The sequence below is a fragment of the Capricornis sumatraensis genome, chromosome 4, assembly GCF_032405125.1.
Source record: "Capricornis sumatraensis isolate serow.1 chromosome 4, serow.2, whole genome shotgun sequence".
Classification (NCBI taxonomy): Eukaryota; Metazoa; Chordata; class Mammalia; order Artiodactyla; family Bovidae; genus Capricornis; species Capricornis sumatraensis.
The window spans coordinates 30,247,724-30,271,233 of NC_091072.1; the positions used below are offsets into that span (position 1 = coordinate 30,247,724).

A 23,510-nucleotide genomic window follows, 5' to 3' on the forward strand; every position below is an offset into this window, starting at 1 on the left:
AGGAAGTAGGGGAGCGCACGGGCCTCTAAGGAGGCGGCGTCCTAGAGCAGAACCGGGACCACAACCAAGCAACAGCCGGGAACCGCTTACGCACCGTCGCCGGGACGCTGGAGCTCGCTCGACCCGTGAGAGGGCAGAGTTGTCGTGCGGGGCGGGGTCTGTGAGGGGGCGGGGTTCCGGTGGGGCGGGGCCTTGAGGAGGCGGGGTTCAAGGGCGGGCGGGGCTCGGGGAGGGGCGAGTCGGGGTCTGATGGACGTGTCGGGGCTGAACTGAGCCCTCAAAGCAGAGGGGCGGGTGATGGGCGGGGCCAAGGGCGGAGCCTGCTCTGAGGGTCAACTCTGAGCGCGGCTGCGGCGGAAGCAGACCAGGAGTGGAGTCCAGCAGAGCTGCAACATTGTGGCTGAACGGTGAGTGATGCCGTCGCGCCGTCAGTCCTGGGCTGGTTCCCTCCACCACCACCCCCTGCCCCCAAGCCCAGCGCCTGCCCTGGGGACCTGCAACGGCCTGCAGCTACCCCGAGGAGGAGACAGGATGCAGGCACGATCCGGCGGCGGATCCTTTGTTTTGCCACGACAGCGAGGGCGGGAACGAGCGCTGAAGCCCGCAGATGCAGAGACACGGGGCTGGGGCGGGGGACTGGAGGCCGGGCCGGGGGACGGTGATCCGGCTGCAGGAGCCGAGCCCCGGGGGACCGAGAATGAGCCGAGGATAGAGGCTGGATCGGGGGGTGGCGGGAAACCGGCCAGACAGCGGGAGGCTGGGGAGCGGAGACCTGGCCGCAGACGCCGAGCCCGGGGGACAGGTGGCCTGGCCGAGAATGGGGGGAGAGGGGGAGGGTCGGGAGACCCGGTCGGAACGCTGAAGCCTGGTAGCAGGAGGCTTGACCCTGGTGGCTGAGCTGGGGGAGGAGAGGCGCGGGGAGGCCGGGCGGGAGCGCCGAGGCTGAGTGGTAGAGGTGGGACTCGGGAGAGGGAGGCAGAGGAAATCGCAGGCTGAAATTTGAATAGGAAAGGTGGTGAGGAAGATGAGCGCGGAGGGTAGATGGCCTGAGGGCAGGAGCCTGGCTGGCGCTGTTTCCGAGGCTTTGGCCCTCGGGGCTTATCCTCCTGTTTCAGGCGAGGATTTGGCCTCTGCTGCCTTTGTCTAGATTTTTTTTTTTCAGGTTGAAATGGTGTGACTCTGCTTTTCAAAGAGGTGATTTCAAGTGTATGCGTGGTCAGTCGCTCAATCGTGTCCAACTCTTTGCGACCCCATGGACTGTATAGCCCGCCAGGCTCCTCGATCTAGGGGATTCTCCAGGCAAGAATACTGGAGTGGGTTGCCATTTCCTCCTCCAAGGGATCTTCCGTACTCAGGGATGGAAGCTGCCTCTTCTGCATTGGCAGGCGGATTCTTTACCACTTAGCCACCCGGGAAGTCCCCGTTTCAAGTATTAAACTCCTGTTCATTTTCAGACCTGAAGGCTTACATGAATCCTTCTAGCTCGTGCTGATGACTATTTTTCCTGGCCCAAATCCCTTAGGCTGTGATATTCCCACATCTCCTACATCGCAGGCTTTTTAAACATCTGAATCACTTTAAGGAAGCCTATGTGAAATCCCCTCAGCCCAAGTTGAATAAGAGTTCCTTAGTCACTCCTGTTTCCAGTGGGTCTGCTGTCAAACCTTACTTCCCAAGGCAGCAGCCTCTTTCCAAGTTCTCAGGATGTGGCTCCCATGCCAAAAACTAGGAACCAACCTTCTCAGCTAACTCTCCCGGCTCCTCCAGTTAGCGGCCAAGCCTCTTAGACCTCCTGAAATCCAGTGGATCTAGCCTTTTCTCTCCATCTCAGATTCAAGCCACCCTAGATGGACAGGGAGGCCTGGCGTGCTGCGATTCATGGGGCTGAGCGACTGAACTGAATTGACTGAAGCGCTCAGCTGGCTATAGGAGCCTCCTCATTGGCCTCCATTATGTCTGTGTCCTCTGCCCTTCTCCAGTCGCTGAGACATCTTACAGAATAAAAATCCAGAAAGCTGTTCCTTTGCCCGAAGGATAAATCCAGCCCCTTAACAGTTAACAAAGTCAAGCACAGGTTGGCTCCTTGGTCCATTCCGCTGCCTTATCTGCCACATTCTGCACAGCCATGCTGATCTCAACAGCAACTATCCTCTTCCTCGAACAGTCTTGCCTTCCCTCTCTCTTCCCATAACGACACCTTTCCTTGAGAAACTTCTGTTGATGCTTATGTTCTGATTCAACATTTCAAGGTTGCTGCTGCTGCTGCTAAGTCGCTTCAGTCGTGTCCGACTCTGTGCCACCCCATAGACGACAGGCTCCCCCATCTCTGGGATTCTCCAGGCAAGAATACTGGAGTGGGTTGCCATTTCCTTCTCCAATGCATAAAAGTGAAAAGTGAAAGGGAAGTCGCTCAGTCGTGTCCGACTCCTAGCGACCCCCTGGACTGCAGCCCACCAGGCTCCTCCATCCATTGGATTTTCCAGGCAAGAGTACTGGGGTGGGGTGCCATTGGTTAAGTCTTATCTATTTTGTATTCCTTTTGCATCCGCCTGGTCCTGAGAGGAAAAAGAGTCATAGCCTTTGCAGGTGCTTTTTACATTCTCCTCTATTAGCTCCTAAGCAAATTCCACACGGAACTCTGGCTTGTTATCTTGTTGCTTGTCTTTCTTCATATCCAGGGCCTGGTACAAATGAATGCCAATACTACAATATTATGCTTTTTTTTTTTTTTTTTAATAATTATGCCCTATCTAGAAAAAAATGAATGTATTTTAAGGTTACTTAGCAAATTATAATTAAATGATGCGTACTAGAAAGGAATGGTAGAGGTGAAATACAGGATTTGCTCTGACAGTGTGTGTATGCAGGATGGTGCTGAGCAAGCTGCATAGACCTGCCTGTGTCAAAATGCACTCTGCCACTTTGAATATATTAGAGTTACGTGATCTCTAAGAATGAAATGTAAAAGTTTAAACCATCCCTACCCCAACCTGCTGTTTGAGATTTGGTTTTGCTTTGCTCTTTTGCAATGAAGGCTTTTGAAGGTTAAAATGTGTTTTAATGAATGAAGGAATGAACAGTAAGTTGCAGTGTAGCAATAAAACCTGTTCCCAGTAAGAAAGAAGAGAAACATTATATCTAGCTACATCAGATTTGCTTTCACAATCCTGAAAAAAGAGGCCTAGCCTCCTTGCATTTTAAGAGACTGCAATCTGATAGAGGCAATTATAATTGATTTTAAGAGACTGACGTCTGATAGAGGCAGTTACAATGCTTCCTCACTGTTTTGCTTTCACACCTAATTTAACACAACCTCCTACTGCTTCAGCCCCTTGTGACGCTGAAAACCAGTCTTTCTGTGAATGGCATTAGGTCAGTTCTGGTGCCTAGTGTGAGTTCTTTAGGCTCTGCCTCAAAGATGGAAGCACTGGTGTTTGGATCTACGAGATGTAGAGTGCTTAGACTGTTAGCTACCATTGTGCACGCTTGTAACAAATCGAAATAAAATGGAGGGGGATAGGGAATGGGCTGTCATAGAACCTGAGGCCACTTCCCAAAGGCAATACTTTCCTAGTTCATCCATAAATCAGGCAGCAGTTAATATACGTACTTTGGAGGGTTATTATGGGGATAAAATGAGATAATGTCTGTGACAATGCTCTGTAAATCTCTATGTAATGTTATTAATTCTCCACCTATTTTGTTCTTCAAATTGTTTTTAGAGTATCTGGATTAGAGTAGAGTAAGACAAAGTTCCCCTGGTGGCTCAGTGGTAAAGCATCCACGTCCCAATGCAGGAGATACGGGTTAGTTCCCTGGAGGAGGAAATGGCAGCCCACTGCAATATTCTTGCCTGGACAATCCCATGGACAGAGGAGCCTGACTGGCTACAGTCCACAGAGTCGCAAAGAGTCAGATACAGCTGAGCACACGATGAAGTTCTCTCTTTTGTACTGTACATCGGCACCTGTCTTGTTGAGCCACTTTTGAATATAGTGAGCTTCGGGGCAGGTCACACACAGGGATAGATCTTACTCTCCATTACTTCAAACACTCAGGGTTTATGACACCCCCACACAGTTGGTGTTCAGTCAGTTGTTCCGGCACAAATGAATAAACACTACTGACCCTGGCTTTTCGCAGTTTCAGACTTTCTTTGGCAGGTGGTTGTAAAACTGAATTGTTTCTACAAAGGAGTGATTTTCAGTGGGAGGAAGGAGGTCTTAGAGGTTATCTGTAATTTTTATAAAAGGCATCCCAGAGCCTTCATTCGAGGTTTATTTCATAATACTTAGGTCAGCAAGGACTTCCCGTTTCTTCTTCTGCCCCGTCAGGGATACCATCTTAGGATGGCATCAGGTGAGGGGACGCAGGCCCTTGGTGCTCAGTAAGCATTGTGTCCGTTCTGGCTTGTGGCTTCGAGTAGTGGGGAGCCCTCCTGTCTGTCTCCCTGGTGGTATGGGCCTTGCCAGAGAAAAAGGAAAGAATGGTTTTGTTTGTGTGGCGCAATGGAACTAAGTTTCTTCTGTATTTAATTTTACTTGCCATGTGTGAAATTCCTCCTTTATTACAAAATAAATATTAACAATCTGACTTCACCAGGCCAAATGACAGTATCCAGTTTGGTGATTCTTCCCAAAGAAATGCAGGGACGAGTTAGGAAATTATTTCAGTAAAAGCTCTAGGATGTCACAGCGGAAATCTCCACTTATCCAAACTATTGTGAAAAAAAGAAAATCTTGTTTCTCTTTCACTTACCAAATCTAGAAACATGACTGCTTTTGAGATTTTTGTCCTCTCTCAATTCAGTTCAGTCGCTCAGTCGTGGTCCAGCTCTTTGCGACCCCATGGACTGCAGCAAGCAAGGCCTCCCTGTCCATCACCAACTCCTGGAGTTTACTCAAACTCATGTCCATTGAGTCGGTGATGCCATCCAACCATCTCATCCTCTGTCGTCCCCTTCTCCTCCTGCCTTCAGTCTTTCCCAGCATCACGGTCTTTTCAAATGAGTCAGTTCTTCGCATCAGGTGGCCAAAGTATTGGAGTTTCAGCTTCAGCACCAGTCCTTCATCATTTGTCCTCTCTAGTTGGTAATAAATGTAATCCCGATGTTTTTCAAGTTCCTTGGCCAAAGTACCGGCCACCTATCTTGTCTGTAGGATCTGTAACCATATGTGGAACCATTCTACATGAAGGGACATGCGCATCTGTGGATTTTGGTATGGGGGCAGCAAGGGTGGGGTGGGGAATGAAGGGGAGGTGGGTGTCCTGGAATTAATCCTCCACAGATACTGAAGAAGGACTAAATAATCTCCCCAGAAATCACAGCGAAAAGTCTTCACCTTTCCTTTAGAGACAAGCAGAGATATAGGAAAAACTGCTCGATGCTTAATAGGAAAGTTATCCCTATTTTGTAATTTTACTTTTAGAAGTAAATTACCCGGTGGCCCCCCAAACACCATAACCATCATTCCTGTTTTCTTCATGAATTAGAGAAAGTGTACTTTATACTATTTCATTGTCCCTGAAGTCAGTTTCTATCATGTTATTTATGCTTTCTGTCTCAGTATTTCTAGGTCATGGATTTGTTTCCTTCCTTGAAATTAGTGATAGCATTACTCCTCCTAGGTAGTAGTAACATGGAGAAGTGAGGGAAGCTGACAGATCCTAGTTAGGACAGAGTCCTAAGTTACTTATCTGCTGTAAGCCTCAGTCAGCTGAACTATGAAAATGGAAATCACTATGCCTCAAAGCATCGTTGGAAGGACCTTTAGCTTTCGAATCATCTGGCTCTTATAGCTTCATTGGCAAGTGTTTAATGGATCTAGGAATTCAGAGGCTTGATTATAAGAGCCAGGTTCCAGGCTCCCACCTAATAGCAACTGGTCTACCTTAGAATTCCCCTAGGACCCAAAATGTGTTCAGAAATTTATCATGAGCACCCTGAACTGATGGGAAGAATTATATACTCAGTACAGTAAGAAGCAGTTAGTGTTAAGTCCATTGGTATGCTGCAATGTATTTTTAACCCCCTATTGTATATTTTTCCTATTTATGTTTGGTCAAATGACAGTGTTCTAAGAATTGAAACTCCTTGTCATCATACAGGCCATTTTTCCCCCTTGGGGGACAATTTTTTTTTATCCTTCTGAGATGAGATCACCACACCTAGAATAACTTATATTCAGTCAGGCATTCGTTAATGGAGATGAGGTCATACTGAGTTTAACCCCTTTGGTTCTGCAGAAACCAAAGCGCTGCTCCCAAGAGTGTGGATTAGATGCTTTCATGTGGGAAAAACAGATGGTGACAGGCAGAAAGCAAATGTCTGATGCAGTGAGGATTTTACTTACCATTATATAAATTTTCAGTAGTCTATGAATAATAAAGGGAACAAAATAATACATTATAGTATTTGTTCCTGAGAAGTCCTTATCAAATAGAAAAATCCTAGTCTAAGAGAATTCAGGTGGTTTTTTTCCTTTCAGCCATCAAATACCTTATTGAAACAAAATTGTCTCTGATGTCTAATTTTGGAAATTATTAATTACAGTTACTTATATTAAGGATAATCTAGCTGAAACTTTTTCAACTTTTAAGAATGATTTGGTTAAAGAAAGTTGATTAAATGTATGAAAAGGAAGTTATTACTTGAAAGTTACCTTATATTTAGATGAAATCTTAACCATGGTGTAAACCAAGAAGCCAAACACAGTTGACCCTTGAACAACAGAGGGGACTCTCCCCACAGTTGAAAATCTGAGTGTATAATTGATAGCAGGCACTTCGTATCCACAGTTCCATGTCCGTGGATTTCAGCCAACCTTGGATGGTGCAATGCTGTAGATTTGCTATTTAAAAAAATCCACGTGTAAGTGGACCTGTCCCATTCAAACCCCAGTTGTTCAAGAGACAGCTGTATTTTAAAACTCTGGAAAGCTGGCTGCTATGTAAATCTAAACCTCCTATTATCAGTCACAAGGATAGAATCACTTTATTCCCAGAGCTTTATTGATGGCAAGAAATAAAAAATTGTTAGAAGTTAGTATTTCAGTCCAATAATCACTCTTTGCAGAAGTATTTGGTAAAAAGACCTTAAGGCCTTGATCACTGATGGAACATAGCAGCATTTAGGGGTTCCTGAATATATACAGTATACCCCACACTTGGCAAACTTACTCAAAGGGCCAGTTTGAGGCAAAACCCTGGAGCCAGAAAGACACTGGCAGGAGCTCTGTGTTCCCCTTCAAAAATTATCTTTATTAAGTCTTATTTTCCCATTCCACTGTGTTTTCACTCCAGATTTTCCACAAGCTGGCTGGAAAGTCTTGAAATATAGATAATACTGTTTTCTCATGGATTACAATATAATATCAATAAACCATTTGTTATGTATCTCCCTACGTTTCCACAATTACTAGCTACCCTGTACTGTTCTCTCAATTAATCAGATTAACCAAAGCTTTATTTTTCAACTATGGGTAGATAATTATTTTGACATGCACTGAGGCAAGTTGGCCTCCGTATTTCTGGTTCAAGGAAGTTTGAGATTTCTCTATACCTAATAATACATGTTTATTGTACGTATGGAAGAAAAAGAGAAGGACAGACTGGGATGTGATCCACAGCAGTCAAGGAAGTGTTGCTTTCAGAAGAGTGCATGTTTTTGCATGTTCAGCTGCTCAGTCATGTTCAGCTGTTTGTGATCCTTTTGGACTGTAACCTCTCAGGCTTCTCTGTCCATGGGATTTTCATACGTAACATACCCTTATTATTGCTTTTGAAACAGGGCTGAGAGCTGAAATTGGCTAGCACAGTACTGGTTGATACAGTCCACCACTGTTGAAAGATATATTTTATAAAATAATCTGTGTTACTATTTCCTAACTTTTAAAAAGATGTTACAGAAAAAAAATACGAAAACATTGAAGAGTAATTAAGTTGCCAGTAATCCCATCACCCAGAGATAGTTACTGTTAATAAACAGGTTAAAAGGTAAAGATGCTATATAACCAGTGTATTGGCTACATCGAGGCTTCACTGTTTCTCTGTCCAAGTTTTCAATATTTTGATGAGTAGTGCATATGCCTCCCCTTCTCTCCTCTCCCTAATCTCTAGATTAGGGTTACTAGAGGAAGTAGGGCCAGCGAGAGGTTTTGCTTTAAATTGTGTTGAGCTGGAAATGTTTGCTTCCTTAGGCTGCATTCTTAGCAGTATAAGTCTCCTAGAGCACACTTTAAGGCTTCTGTTGAGACATGGCGAGACATGTTATCAACATGTTCTCAGGAGGTAATACCAACTTGTGTCCCTTCCACTCATGTCTGGGCACGCCTGTCTCATACACCTGTGCTAGATGTATGCATGGTTAGTTTTTGTATTACGTGGTAAAATGCATTTATTTATTGGGGATTTTTGTCTCTGTTTTCTAACGAGAGAGCAAGTGGATGTGATCGTACGAGTTCCTCTTCCTCCTTGCATCCAGGTTACCAGCCTTCATACTTTGTGCCACACAGTTTGTCTTCCTTGCACGACAATGGATGAGTCTTTCAGTTCAGTCGCTCAGTCGTGTCTGACTCTTTGCGACCCCATGAATTGCAGCACGGCAGGCCTCCCTGTCGAGCCTTTACTTGTTCTTTGTTTAGTTGCCACGTCGTGTCCAGCTCTTTGTGACCGCATGGACTGCAGCACACCAGGCATCCCTGTCCTTCACTATCTCCCAGAGTTTGCCCAAACTCATGGCCATTAAGTTGGTGATGCCATCCAACCATCTCATCCTCTGTTGTCCCCTTCTCCTCCTGCCTTCAGTCTCTCCCAGCATCAGGGTCTTTTCCAATGAGTCAGCTTTTTGCATCAGGTGGCCAAAGGATTAGAGCTTCAGCCTCCTCATCAGTCCTTTCAAAGACTATTTAGGACTGATTTCCTTTAGGATGGACTGGTTGGATCACCTGCAGTCCAAGGGACTCTCAAGAGTCTTCTCCAACACCACAGTTCAAAAGCATCAATTCTTTGGTGCTCAGCTTTCTTTATAGTCCAACTCTTACATCCGTACATGACTACTGGAAATAGCTTTGACTAGACGGACCTTTGTCAGCAAAGTGATGTCTCTCCTTTTTAATATGCTGTCCAGGATTGTCATAGGTGTTCTTGTTCTTACCTGAGGCCAATATCTCTCTCTCCATATGTGAACTAGATTCACAGACTCTCTCATTCGTTCAAGAACTTTGTTCTTTTTCTCCTATTGCCTTATTAATTTCTCACTTTCTGTGGATGATTCTCATCAGCATAAAAGCATGCCTAAGATGGCTCGTCTTTAAAACCAGGCCAAACAGGAAGTGTCCTCTACTCCTGGTCCCACTTCAGCTATCATCCCCTCTCCTTGCCCCTTCACAGTAGAACTATGTTGACTTACTCATGTTGTGTTTATTCATTTTTTCTTTTCCCATTGTCTCCTCAACCCACTGCTGCTGCTGCTGCTAAGTCACTTCAGTCATGTCCGACTCTATGCGACCCCATAGACAGCAGCCCACTAGGCTCCCCCATCCCTGGGATTCTCCAGGCAAGAACACTGGAGTAACCACTGCAGCAACATTAATCCTTTTAAAGTATAATTTTCAAAAGGTATAACATTGGATGCTGTGTAAATATAGAATACATGTCAAATATCTTATTCAGTTAACTGATGATAGAACTAGTAGGATAAGACCAGTTCAAAGGAGACTTTAAACAACAAACATAGATATAAATGGTTGGAAACAATGAAATGAATTTGTTAGTAGAAGGGAAACTGGTTAATATCCTGTAGAACAATAAAGTGTTATTTGAGAGGGTCATCTTTTCTGCAAGTTGCAAATTAGTTATATCACTTCAAGACGAAATTTATTTTCACTGCTGTCAGTAAGAGTCGCTTGCTTGGCTTCCCTTTCCTGTGGCTTAACTTCCTACAAGTTGTAAAATAGCCTAGTCAGGGAGTCAGTCAAAAGAGGACGCCCTGTACGAATGAACTTATCTACAGAACAGAGATGGAGTTACAGATGCAGAAAATGAAACTTACGGTTACCAGGGGGTAAAGGGCGGGGGCGGGAGGGATAAATGAGGAGATAGGGATTGACATACACACAGTGTGTGTGCTTAGTCTCTCAGCCGCTTCCGACTCTTTGCAACCCTTTGGAATGTAGCCCACCAGGCTCCTCTGTCCATGGGAATTTTCAGGCAAGAATACTGGACTGGGTTGCCATTTCCTCCTGCAGGAGATATTCCTGACCCAGGGATCAGACCCACGTCTCTTGTGTCTGCTGCATTGCAGGCGGATTCTTTACCCACTGAGCCACTGGGGAGACCCTATATACACACTACTATATATAAAATATGTATATATTTGAAGTCGCTCGGTCGTGTCCGACTCTTTGTGACCCCATGGACACCAGGCTCCTCCGTCCATGGGATTTTCTAGGCAAGAGTACTGGAGTGGGTTGCCATGTTCTTCTCCAGAGAATCTTCCTGACCCAGGGATCAAACACAGGTCTCCTGCATTGTAGACAGACGCTTTACCGTCTGAGCCGCCAGGGAAGTCATATATAAAATAGATAACTAATAAGGCTCTACAATATAGCACAGGGAACTCTACTCAATATTCTGTAATAACCTATATGGGAAAAGAATCTAAAAAAGAGTGGATATATGTATAATTGATTCTCTTTGCTGTAGCACAACACTGTAAACCACTTATACTCAAATAAAAAAAAATGTTTAATCTTTAAAAAAAAAAAAACCTATAAAATCAGATAATCCCTGAGCTTTCTCTGACGATTATGCCCAGCATCACCCTGCTGCTGGGAAAGATTGAGGGCAGGAGGAAAAGGGTACGACAGAGGATGAGATGGTTGGATGGTATCACCGACTTAATGGACGTGGGTTTGGGTGCATTCCGGGAGTTGGTGATGGACAGGGAGGCCTGGCGTGCTGCGGTTCATGGGGTCGCAAAGAGTTGGACACGACTGAGCGACTGAACTGAACTGAACCCGAAAATAATATCCAGTAATTTCTTTTGCCTATTTCCAAGTCTTGGACAATTTTTCCTGACAATCTCTACTGTCCCCATGACTTTCTTGCCTAAGCTAATGGTCTTCTGTTCCCATCTGAACTGAACTTTTAGCGAGATTTGTAATGATCAAATGCTCATTGAAAGACTTCTGCACACTTTGGTACACCCCAGTTACCTGATGTCCTCTCATTTCTTGTACCTCTCTTGAGTCTCTTGCTGGCTCTACTTCCTCTAGTAACCCTTTCATTGTCAGAGTGCCCCAGTATGTCTCCAGCCTTGATCTCTCTCTGAGTTCCAGACTCTTAATTACCTGTATCCACTGTTCAACTCTAGCCCTAGACTCCCTCCCTAGGAGGGAGTCCTGTGGATGGGGATTTCTGATTCTAGCATAAGAGTAAGGTTAAAAGTTCTGTTTAGGTTGGAGTTGTAAGATAGGCAGGGCTTCTAGAGGCTGGAGAAAGGTTGTTGTCCCTGTTTTTCTATATTCTTTATTTAAGGAGGCAGATTAATGGTCATAGGAAGTACCTTTTGCTTTTGGAAAACCAGAGAAGATCTGGCAGAACTCCAGACAAATAGTGAGGGACTGGCTTCTCCCAAGGCAGCCAGCGGGAGAGGGAAGAAGAAGACCGCCAACATTACCTCTGTGGCTGCGGACAAAGTCATTTCATCACTAAGGACTGGATTTCCTGGCTTTTTGGGTTGTTGGGAAGATAAAAGATAAGACGCCTAGCACAGCACCTGCTGTGTAATAAATGGTCAATAAGTGGTAGCTGCTTTGGCTAGAAGGACTCATTCACTGTGCAAGGTAAACAGAATTACCTGATGGGAGAATGGAAGCAGGAACTGTAGTTTTTACTTCCAGGTTTCGTCAAGCCAGTCGACCACCTTAAATGAGAAAGTAGGGTTCTCGTGTCTAGTTTAAGAGTAAAGGTTTTGTGGAGGTTTGGAACTTCTGGCACTGAATCTCTTGGAAATTTAAGCATCATAAAATTGTGTTATTTGAGGCATACCATTGCTATGGGAAGTTTTCAGGTTTTGTCTTAACTGTGTTGAACTGGAAGACAGTTCTTAACCAATGACGGGATCTGTTGCAGTAGAAACGAGCCGCAATCTGTATCTTGATCTAGAGGAGCACCCAAATGTAAAACTGTATCAGGCCGCACACTTCTTATCTGTGCTCTGCATGCATTTCATAACTCAATTAAAAAGGAAAGAGAGAAAAGGGCTACATTGTGTGCACCTTTATAAAAGACTGTTGTTCTCAGGTTTGACTCAAACAAGCCTTGCATGACAGGGATGAAGCTGGGGGAGTGACGGTACTGCTGATGTGAAAATGTCCGTATAGCGCGTTTATTTAGATAAATAATCATTGGCATAATTAATATAATGCTGTGATCTTAGAATGACTGCTTTTGATTAACATCTGTTTTCTTTATATTCTAGTAAATAAAAAGTATCCATGGAGAACACTGAAAATTCAGTGGATTCAAAATCCATTAAAACTTCAGAGACGTGAGTATTTAAAAGGAATCTCATACCAGCAAGGAGGGTGGGTGTGTGTAGTATGATACAGCAAACTCGGAGGAAGCAGAAAGAATTGGGGCTTTCAAACCAGAGAGGCCCAGATGACTTCTTACCTCATGTGACAGCTGTGTGACTGTACACATGTTAAATTGTCCTCTCTGAATCTCCTTAAAATAAAACTTAGATAGAATACGGGGAGGTTGAGGGGTGCCTGACCTGTGGTTGGAGACCCCTCTCTGGTAGTGGGATGACCCAGGAGAGGCAGATGCACCTTCTTGAATCTCTGCAGGATAAGAGGTTTGTGTTTTGGGGTGGTTTTTTTTTGGTCTCCTGTTTATGAGTTTTAAGGCTAAGGTAAAATGCAAGTTCTCAGTCTGGGGAAGAATTGCCTGGTTATAGATTATCTTTCCCCCTTTTTTGTTTCCTTCCCAGTCTTCCTTTTTGGAATATTCTGTTTATTAATATTTCAACAGATGGATAAAGGGAAAAGATAAAACTCAAAACACTCTTAATTTAATCCATGTCTGTTATAATCCCTTTGGGATCTCTTGCGGTACATTTAATTCTAAACGTTTCTTCTTGAGGTATAGTATTATTGTTCTGGACCACCTAGGGAATTATATTAATTTTAGTACTAAACAGTACTGTTACAGCAGAGCTATTACTAGATTACTAATAAAGATTTTTGCAGTATTTGTTTAGCAAAAGAATTTGCCTAAAAATTAAACTATTGAAATGCAATCTCATCTTAGAGGTAAGATTGGTGTTCCTCTTTTGTCTTTTTAAAAACCCTTTTAAAGTGATTTACACATTTTGCTACCTCTTCCTATGATACTGAGTATAATTTACTACTTTACTCTTTTTCCAACAATTTTTTTAAAAATTGCATATAATGTGAAATACTCCTAGGCTGAGTGTATGGGGTACATGAACAATAGGTATCAGTGTTTCGTTGTTGTATCCTGATTCCTGGCCAGGTCAGGGGTCAGGCTTGTAGACTGTTCTGATCAAGTTTTATTGAAAAATAGCCACCCCCATTTATTTACATACTGTCCAGGGCCACTTCCACCAGCTGGATGAAGTGGCTAAGTAGAAAATGTATTTAATGAAATTTTAGTAAAATGTAAAGGAAAACAATATAAAGTGTGAACCCTGTAGTTCGACAGATGCTCTCAGTCTTGTGTCTTACACGGTCTGCATAACTGTTAGCCTCATCGTAATCACTTCCTTATCTGTGAAGTGGGTTTTTGTGAAATTTTAGGGAGGAGAAGCCTGTTGCATACAACCTGGCACATTACATTCAACACATGTTAACTGTTCTTACGTGTTAGAGAAGTCTCTGTTCATGCGAAGAGCAGCATTTGGTCACTTCTTTCTTTGTAAACTGTTGTCTGATTTACAAACAGAACGATCTTACATGGAAGCAAATCAGTGGACTCCGGAATATCCTTGGAAGAGAGTTACAAAATGGATTATCCTGAAATGGGTTTATGTATAATAATTAATAATAAGAACTTCCACGAAAATACTGGTATGTGTCGTGATAGTTTTTAAACCTTTACAAGTATTTGTACCATTTATATTTGGTATAGTATAAAAAAACAGAATTCATGTTATTAGTTAATAAACTAATGACATAGAATAGCCATGAAGTAAAAACAGAGCCAGGATCCTACGAATCCTTCAACAGGAACTCTTAAACCTTCTTTGTATGATCAAAATCTCCCTCTTCTATCTGAACGTTGACCTCTTCTGCCCTGAATTCTCTCTTTTTTTTTTTTTTTTTAATTTTTCTTTTTGGCTGTGCTGTGTCTTCATTGGTGCATCAGGGCTTTCTCTAGTTGCAGCTAGCGGGGGCCACTCTCTAGATGCAGAGCATGAGCTGTAGAGCATGCGGCCTTCAGTAGTTACGGCCCACGGGGCTTAGGTGCCCCGTGACATGTGGGATCTTTTCCAACCAGGGACTGAACCCGTGTTCCCTGCACAAGCAGGCAGATCCTTAGCCACTAGACCACTGGGGGTGGGGGGTGAAGAAAATGGCAGCCCACTCCAGGATTCTTGCCTAGAGAATTCCCTGAACAGAGGAGCCTGGAGGGCTGCCGTCCATAGGATCACACAGAGCCGGACACGACTGAAGCAACTTAGCATGCAAGCATGCATTGGAGAAGGAAATGGCAACCCACTCCAGGATTCTTGCCTAGAGAATTCCCTGGACAGAGGAGCCTGGAGGGCTGCCGTCCATAGGATCACATGGAGTTGGACACGACTGAAGCGACTTAGCATGCAAGCATGCATTGGAGAAGGAAATAGCAACCCACTCCAGGATTCTTGCCTGGAGAATCCCAGGGATGGAGGAGCCTGGTGGCCTGTTGTCTGTGGGGTCGCACAGAGTAGGGCACGACTGAAGCAACTTAGCAGCAGCAGTCCACCGGGGAAGTCCCAGGCCTGACTTCTGTGTAACCCTTGTTTCTTTATCTTCCTGCTCCCTCTTTCATGTTAATGGAAGGATCTCACCAAATAGTAAGGAGAAGTATTTTTCCTTTCCAGGAACTGCGCGAGGCACCTCACAGAAATCTTATTTAATTCTTCTAGCAACCGTGAAAGTAACCACCATTAGTTACTGAAAGGTGAAGAGTCCTTGCACAGAGTCCCACAGACAATTTAGTAGCTGGACCTCTCGGCCTTGGTGTGCCCGACCCCCAGCCCGAGCTGGGAATCCACCCCTGTATCACTTCACCTCCTGGGCCTTTGTTTGTTCTGTTGACTTTGTCTTCCCCTGAAAAGAAGACAGACTCCCCACCTTAAAGAGACCTTATCTTTTTTATTCCTGCTGCCCCCTAAGCTTTGATCTGATTTTTGTCTCCTTCCCTAAGTCTTGACAACGCATGTTCAAAACTTGGCCTCTTCTTTCCATCACCTTGACCGCTCTATAGAAATTGCTCTTAGGGTCACAATAGCCTGATCCCTAGATCCACGTCTCAGTCCCTGTACATGTCTGGCTTGAATCTAATAGCATATTTCAGAGGTTTTTTTCCTTTTTTTAAGAGTATATGAAAAATAAAATCCCTCATCATCCTGCTGCTGCTGCTGCTAAGTTGCTTTAGTCGTGTCCGACTCTGTGCAGTCCCATAGACGGCAGCCCACCACGCTCCCCGGTCCCTGGGATTCTCCAGGCAAGAACACTGGAGTGGGTTGCCTTTTCCTTCTCCAACCCATGAAAGTGAAGTCGCTCAGTCGTATCTGACTCTTAGCAGCCCCATGGACCGCAGCCAATCAGGCTCTTCCGTCCATGGGATATTCCAGGCAAGAGTACTGGAGTGGGGTGCCATTGCCTTCTCCGCTCATTATCCTAAAAAAGCTAATTAACATACTACTGTATTACTTGTAATTTTTCCTTAACAGTTTCAAAGTTAAATTTTATCCATAACATGTAAGCAATATTGTATCCTGCTTATTCCATTTAATGTAATGTAAGAGTTTTTTGTGTTGTTGTATAATTTCCATATCTGCTATTGTAATGATTATATAATGTCCCATTCCCGAAATAGAGTGTTCACTTGACTTGCATAATTTTCCATATGAATCAGCACTGACTGTTCCTTCATTTTTTTCACTTTTAAATTGGTACTGTGATTAACTCTGAATTGGCATATTAATCATATTAGAATTTTAATTAAAGAAATTAGAATCGCCTGATTCACTTTAGGAGGCTATCTATCATAATGCTGGTGAAAAGGGGAAAAAGCAAAATTACACTGGAAAGATTAGCAGGATTGGGTGTTAGATTCATTATAAGGAATGAGGAAAGCGTACTTGAAAATGAGTGTCTAAAACTGGCCCATTTATATTGCTTTTGGCTCTAAGCTGAGAGACCACCTTCAACCTTAGGTATTCTGACTCACGTTGCTAATTATAATGCCCTCTTCCCATAGAATTTTACGTTGTTGAACTTATTGGGGTTTTGTGTTTTTCTTCCAGTTTTATTGAGATATAATTGGCACACAGCACTGCATAAATTTAAGGTGTGCGGCATGACTGGACTTCCATGCATCATGAAATGATGACCTTAATAAGCTTAGTGAACAGCCATCATCTCATATGGATATGAAATTAAAGAAATAGAAAAAAGTCTTTTTCCTTGTGATAAGAACTTTTAGGATTTACTCTCTTGACAATTTTCATGTATAACGTACAGCATTGTTAGTTACGTTTATCATGTGTACATTACAGCCCAAGTTTCCCAGGCAGCTCAGTGGTAGTTAGTCCACCTGCCGATGCAGGAGATGTGGGTTTGATCCCTGCGTCAGAAAGATGCCCTGGAGAAGGAAATGGCAACCCACTCCAGTATTCTTGCCTGGAGAATACCATGACAGGGGAGCCTGGCGGGCTACAGTCCATGGGATCACAACACATCTAAACAACAGCAGCCTGAGTACTTACTTATCTTTAAAGGGGGTGGGGCACGTTGTTCAACTCTCTCCCCAAGATACTTTGGCCCATAATCTGACTTTACCTTTACAGTGAGCTCCTTTTCTGCTTTGAAATGGGAAGGTCGGGTTCTCAAAACCATCTCTGACAGCCTGGTGTCTTCTGTTCAACTATTAAGTGGCTCACAGACCAGGGCCAGAATTTAATTGCTTTGTCACACAAGTGCCCAGTGTTCCCTTTTCCAATGTCAAAACCTTAATGAGCTTACTTCTAATTTTGTAAAAATAATATATGGCAATAAGTTTCAGAAATTACAGATTAGCAAAAGAAACAAATTTGAATCATTCATAATCACACCACTCAGAGACAATCAACAATAATTTGGAGCTGGAAACATCTAGTTGTTTTTTTTTTTTTCATATGTGTTGCTGCTGCTGCCGCTAAGTCACTTCAGTCGTGTCTGACTCTTTGCGACCCCATAGACGGCAGCCCACCAGGCTCCGCTGTCAATGGGACTCTCCAGGCAAGAACACTGGAGTGGGTTGCCATTTCCTTCTCCAATGCATGAAAGTGAAAAGTGAAAGTGAAGTCGCTCAGTTGTGTCAGACTCTTAGCAACCCCATGGGCTGCAGCCTACCAGGCTCCTCCACCCATGGGATTTTCCAGGCAAGAGTACTGGAGTGGGGTGCCATTGCCTCCTCCATATGTGTTAAGTTTACTCAATTCTGAGTGCCTTCCCCCTACTACGCCTAACACTTTAGATTTTTAAATCTGAGGGCATTGTTCGGTCAGTCCATACATGCGTGTGGAAGGTGCTCTAAGGGGTGAGGAAAGCCCAGGACTACGGGGTACAGGCCACACAGCAGCTGCAGAGCCTTGTTCGAGTTCTGCTGGACTCTTCTGTGCTGTGGGTCCCACATCTCTGCAGATGAAGCCGGTCGTGATCATGGTTTCATGGTGGTCAGAAGGCTTAGAAGCTTTTGAACTGTGTTAATGTGGCCTAGTGGTTTATGGGGGTTTTTTGTTTCCCCCAAAAAGATAACAATGAAACTACTGATGTATCTTAGAATTGTTGAAAACTTACAATCAAAGAAATAGTTGCTCTGAGTGTGTGAGGTGTGTGTTGATATATACGTCTGTGTATGGTGATGTGTATGTGTTTGTGTATGTTTATGTGTGTGTGTATAATTTTTTCTTAAAAGTAGGATCCTTTTATTTTCTACTCTTTTTTTTTCTTTTAATAATGGTGACCATTTTCCTATGGCAAAATTTTGTCTACAAAATTTCAGTGGCAACATAGTATCCCATATTATAAATGAATTGTAATTTATTTAACCAAACCTCTCTTTTTAGGCATTTAAGTCATTTGTTTATCACTATCTAAGCAGCTGTGAAAAACATCTTTGTGACTGTAACAGAGAACACAGATAACAGATTATATCATGAAGTGTCTTGTATGCAAAGAAATGAAAGAGACTTAGTGTCACCACTGTCAGAATATTGAATTTTCTTAGCATTTGAAAGGAAGAGTTTCTTGTGGATTGTGTGGATCCCTGAAAAGTTCATTTCAAAGCAGTTTATCTTTTTTTTTCATGCAATTAAAAGTAACTTTCTGTTCAAGGCATGGCCTGTCGATCTGGTACAGACGTGGATGCAGCAAACCTCAGGGAAACCTTCATGAGCTTGAAATATGAAGTCAGGATTAAAAACGATCTTACACGTAAAGAAATGTTGGAATTAATGAGCGACGGTAAGAAATAATGAAAAGAATGACCTTCATTGTCCAATGTATGTACAATCTAGCTATAACCTACATGAAAGTAAAGCATGAGAATTGTGGAACTAAAGAGTACACAGCCCTACTCTGTACATTTTATGTAAGTAAAACGAGTTATTCATACTGACTCCCTAGAGTAGTCTGAGGTGTGTTGCTCTGCCCCAAGCTGGGTTTACACAATCTCTTAGTTCGGTTCTCAAATTTCTTCATCTTACTCCCATACAGTACATATGAAATTGTTGAATAAAATTGCATTGGTTTTTTTTTGTCTATAAATGTTTTTCCAGTTTCTAAAGAAGACCATAGCAAAAGGAGCAGTTTTATTTGCGTGCTTCTAAGCCATGGTGAAGAAGGAGTCATTTTTGGAACCAATGGACCCGTCGATCTGAAAAAATTAGCAAGTTTCTTCAGAGGGGACTGTTGTAGAAGTCTGACTGGAAAACCCAAACTTTTCATTATTCAGGTAATAGATAACTGAGCGATTTGGTTATTGAGGCTTCTTTAGGGATTAATTTACTCCATTGTGGATTATCCAAAGGATTTTTTTTTTTCCTTGAAGCTACTAATCTATTGCTACTTTTTTATTTATTTAAACCACTGCTTAGGAGACATAGCATAAACTTTAATTTTTAGACTTCTAGCAAAATGATTCTGAATAATTAACATCAGTTTTTATAGAGCCTTTGCATTTTTTAGGAATAAGTTACGCATTTATGCATGTACACACATTTTTTTCCAATAAATGTTTCTTTTCTTTTTTTTCTAATTTTTAAATAGGTGTTTATTTTCTAACCTCTAGGCCTGCCGAGGCACAGAACTGGACTGTGGTATTGAGACAGACAGTGGTTCTGAGGACGACATGGCCTGTCAGAAAATACCAGTTGAGGCAGACTTCTTGTATGCATATTCTACAGCACCTGGTAAGAAACTTACAGATACTGAAACAGGTAGATTTTAAACACTGAAGAGTGTGTTCCAAAGGCTATAGGGATTTTGATATCCATAAAAAGCCACTGTGTCTTGTTTTAGGGTACCCTAACCACGGAGAAGTCTCAAAAAGTTGTCTTTAGCCCAGTTTGGCTAGAAAATGTACCCGTGTAAGAAAGCACATTTGCATAATGTCATTCATGGACTTGACACCACCTGGAATCCATATTATAATACAGGCCAAGTCAGAGCTTCGCCCACTTCCTGAAATAGGAGAGAGGTGTGTTTTCCAGGAATTCTTTGGGAGCTAGGAAACTGAAAGGATAAACATGAATAGCATATGAGTGGGTAGAAGTGGAACAAGAGAAAATAAGGTTAAAAATGATTTATGGCTAGGTTATCAACCTGCGCTTTGTCTGTGGTTGTATTACACGTTATGTGTGTGTGTTCTTGTCATCATATAAATTAATATATATTGATCATGTACTTGTTTACTCATACAACTAACTCAGGGTATGTTTGGAAATACAGGGCAAGTGTATTTTTAAACAGTATAACATTTTAAAATATAGTTGATATGATTTATTTTAACCTCCAGGCATCTTTCCAGTTCAGATTAAAAGCAGTAGATCCAGGGACTTCCCGGTAATCCAGTGGTTAAGACTTGGTGCTTTCACTACTGTGGGCCCGGGTTCCATTCCCAGGTCCAGGAATTAGGTCCCCCAAGCCACTCAACGTGGCCAAAAACACAGCAATGAATCCACTAGTTTATCTGGGAAAATAACGATAAATACACTATTTCCCCTTTTTGGACTTTTGAATATGCTATAATATGTTTATTATACTTCATTCTTTTCCCTGTAGACAAATTTAAGACCCTCAAATGTATGTGCATACATAAGCAGGTTGTTGGATAAGCCAATCATCTCACTGCAACACCATGCTACTTATAATGATCCTTTTTTATTTCTTTGCTTTTGCATTTTCTGCCTATAAACCTGTTCTTCCCTATTGGAAGGGAAGCCCAGGAAGTAGAATTCTCACTCAGTGGTGCAGTTAGCCTGCAATTGTTTTCCTTGTCAGAAGCAGAGGTATATAGACAACATCTACTTGGTTTTTGTTTTGTTTTCCCCTGGAACCAAAGTTATGGTATATTTTTATTTTTATGGCTAATAATACCAATGCATGTTTATGTTGTTTTTTACCTTCATGAATATGTCACAATTGATTAAATCAGCTGACATCAACTGTCTGTGATATTTTGGTTATATTTTGCCCTATAGGTTACTATTCCTGGCGAAACTCAAAGTACGGATCCTGGTTCATCCAGGCTCTTTGTGAGATGCTGAAAAAGTACGCTCACAAGCTCGAGCTCATGCACATTCTTACTCGGGTTAACCGAAAGGTAGCGACAGAATATGAGTCCTTTTCCACCGATTCTGCTTTTCATGCAAAGAAACAGATTCCTTGTATTATGTCTATGCTCACAAAAGAACTGTATTTCTAATCACTAAAGACACGGATGATTTTTGTTTTTAACTTGTATGCCAAGTGACCAAACGGTGTAACTGATACTATATTTTCCTCACACCTCTAAATCTAACCTAATGACCCAGGTGATAACTTTGAAACATGCCACCTTCCTAGCAATAGAACTACTGTGCAGCTACCTCAAACACAATTGGGTAGTTGAGACTGAGTTTAACAAAGATGAAATAAAACTGGATCGTGGAAATCATTATGAGAAGAAAATGACTGTAAATTAGCAGTTCTCTTAATTACCGAGGTTTAGTGCTGATGCTATGCCACACATTTTCAAGCAATGATGGAAAAAGTTAAACACTGCAGTAGTGTATTTCAGTCATGTGGGTATGCCACTGTATCAGGGAACATGCCATGGCTTTTGTCAAACAACAGCAGTGACGATATGGAATGAGGTATCCTAGAACTCGGTGGTCCATACGTGTGGTCTAAGACGTGAAGACCTGGATCTTAAGACAATGGTATTTTTACATCACCTGTTTGAGCTCATGGTTTTGTGATGTTTGTGCTGAGCATATCTTTGCTGTTTAAAAGAAATCATGTTTTAGCATTGAAAAAGAACTAAATGTTTTACTTGGGAAGGTGTGAGAAAAGTAAGTTGACCCTGAGGGTAAATGCAGCAATCATAAAGGGCAACGGATTGAGGACTATAAGGTGCTGAAATGCAACTCTTCCAGCAGCTGCTGGGCCTCATGTGCCTGCAGAATATCTAAAGGGCTCTTCTGTCAAAACCTCAGACTTTGATCACACTGATAAGAGCGTGAGTTGAAGAAATTCTGTAGGGACATACTAAAACACAACTTCAATAAACAGTGAGGTAGAAGGAAGAAACAGTCAGTCCGTCAGCTGGGCACTCCATAATTAGAAGATGGTTCGAGCCTGACCAGGGACACTGCGCAGCCTCTGTGTGGTGGGGTCAGAGCCATAGATTACTGCTTCAAGAAAAAGAATACGGGCTAGATTCTTCACAGCTACGGGTGTGTGTGGAAGATGCTCCCAAGGCAAGAAGCTCCAAGAAAGTGAATCAAATTAAACTTCTGAAATGGAAATTTTCAAAAGAGGGTAAGAGTCATCATAAAAATCCTAGCCCTCTAATTTTTGTTTTATTTCAAATGATGGCTTTTAATTGGATGTTAAAGCGAATTCTTATCCGCCTTTCTGCAGATAGTCCATTTTATAAAATAGACTTGACATCACTACCACTGAGTATCAGTACACTTCTTACTTGACGCTGGGGGGAGGAGGTCTGCAGTTTTCAGCTTCTCAGGAATTGCGTAAATTAATGCTTAAGGACCTGAATATGGTTTGCAAAAGGCTCTGAGTGTTTGGGGAAAACACTAAGGTTTCTCTTCCCCCTTCATGGCTAACAAGGTCTCAGTCACCTTTGCTACGCATGGGCGTGGATGTGCCCAAGTGTGCACCTCACCACGGAACTTTGTCCAGGAGCTACGGTTCTTCCGAAGAACAAGTCCTGCACTCACTCCAGAACATCCCTTTCTGCCATTCCTGAATGTCAGCCCGTAAAAGCAATTTCATTAGCATTTCCTCATTTTCCAGTATAAGCAGTGAATGTGGCCTAATGGTCTGGACCCTCATCCATCCTTTGCAGAAAATGGGGAAAAAAATCATAGCACCCTCGGCAGTAAAATTTTTGAGCATGTTAACTTTTATTCTGTTAATGTTTACAATCAAGGGAGAATGATACTGTTATGATCATATACTTTTCTCTGAAATGCAAGAAGCAGGGCACCCAGGACTTGAGCAGGCATCCAGTCTTCCCTGCTTTGGTGCCCAGGGAAACTGAAGGCCAGAGATGGGACGCAGACCGGGGAGGCTCTGAGCCTGCTTGCTCAGGAGGTGCTGAACCTTCTGCATCGCTGTAACCCACTGGTTCCCATGAGCTTCCTTGTGCTAAACAACGGTGCTCACATTTATAAATGAAAGCTCTTTGTTTTGATTGTGTCTGTAACTTTTTCTGAGTGAATGAAGCATGCTGTGGGATCAGAAGGTATGTTCCTATGTGACAATTTTGTAAAAAGTTTGTTATTATGCATTTCTATTTCCAAATACAAATTTTAATTTAAAATGATCAATGTGTTTAAGTTTCTGTTATTGTTTCTGATGTGCTGCTAATTGAAGTTAAAATATTTTTAACCAAGAGCTTGATTTGGGAGGACCAACGATGATGTGACGGGACCATTTAATCAAACACTTTGAGATGGTGGTAAATTACCAAATAGGGTAAAGGAGCCTTCCTGTTCCCTCTAGGGC

At 42.7% G+C, this 23,510-nt stretch overlaps 1 protein-coding gene across 1 annotated transcript; it reads left to right on the top strand.

The window, feature by feature from the left end:
• The first annotated feature begins 368 nt into the window (after positions 1–368).
• Positions 369–23,249, top strand: CASP3 (caspase 3). The gene is made up of 7 exons (XM_068970527.1): positions 369–407; positions 12,485–12,553; positions 13,972–14,096; positions 18,615–18,743; positions 19,058–19,233; positions 19,570–19,690; positions 20,981–23,249. Exons 2-7 carry the CDS (start codon positions 12,501–12,503, stop codon positions 21,202–21,204), a joined length of 828 nt encoding a protein of 275 aa, XP_068826628.1. The 5' UTR covers positions 369–407; positions 12,485–12,500; the 3' UTR covers positions 21,205–23,249.
• The last annotated feature ends 261 nt before the right edge of the window (positions 23,250–23,510 follow it).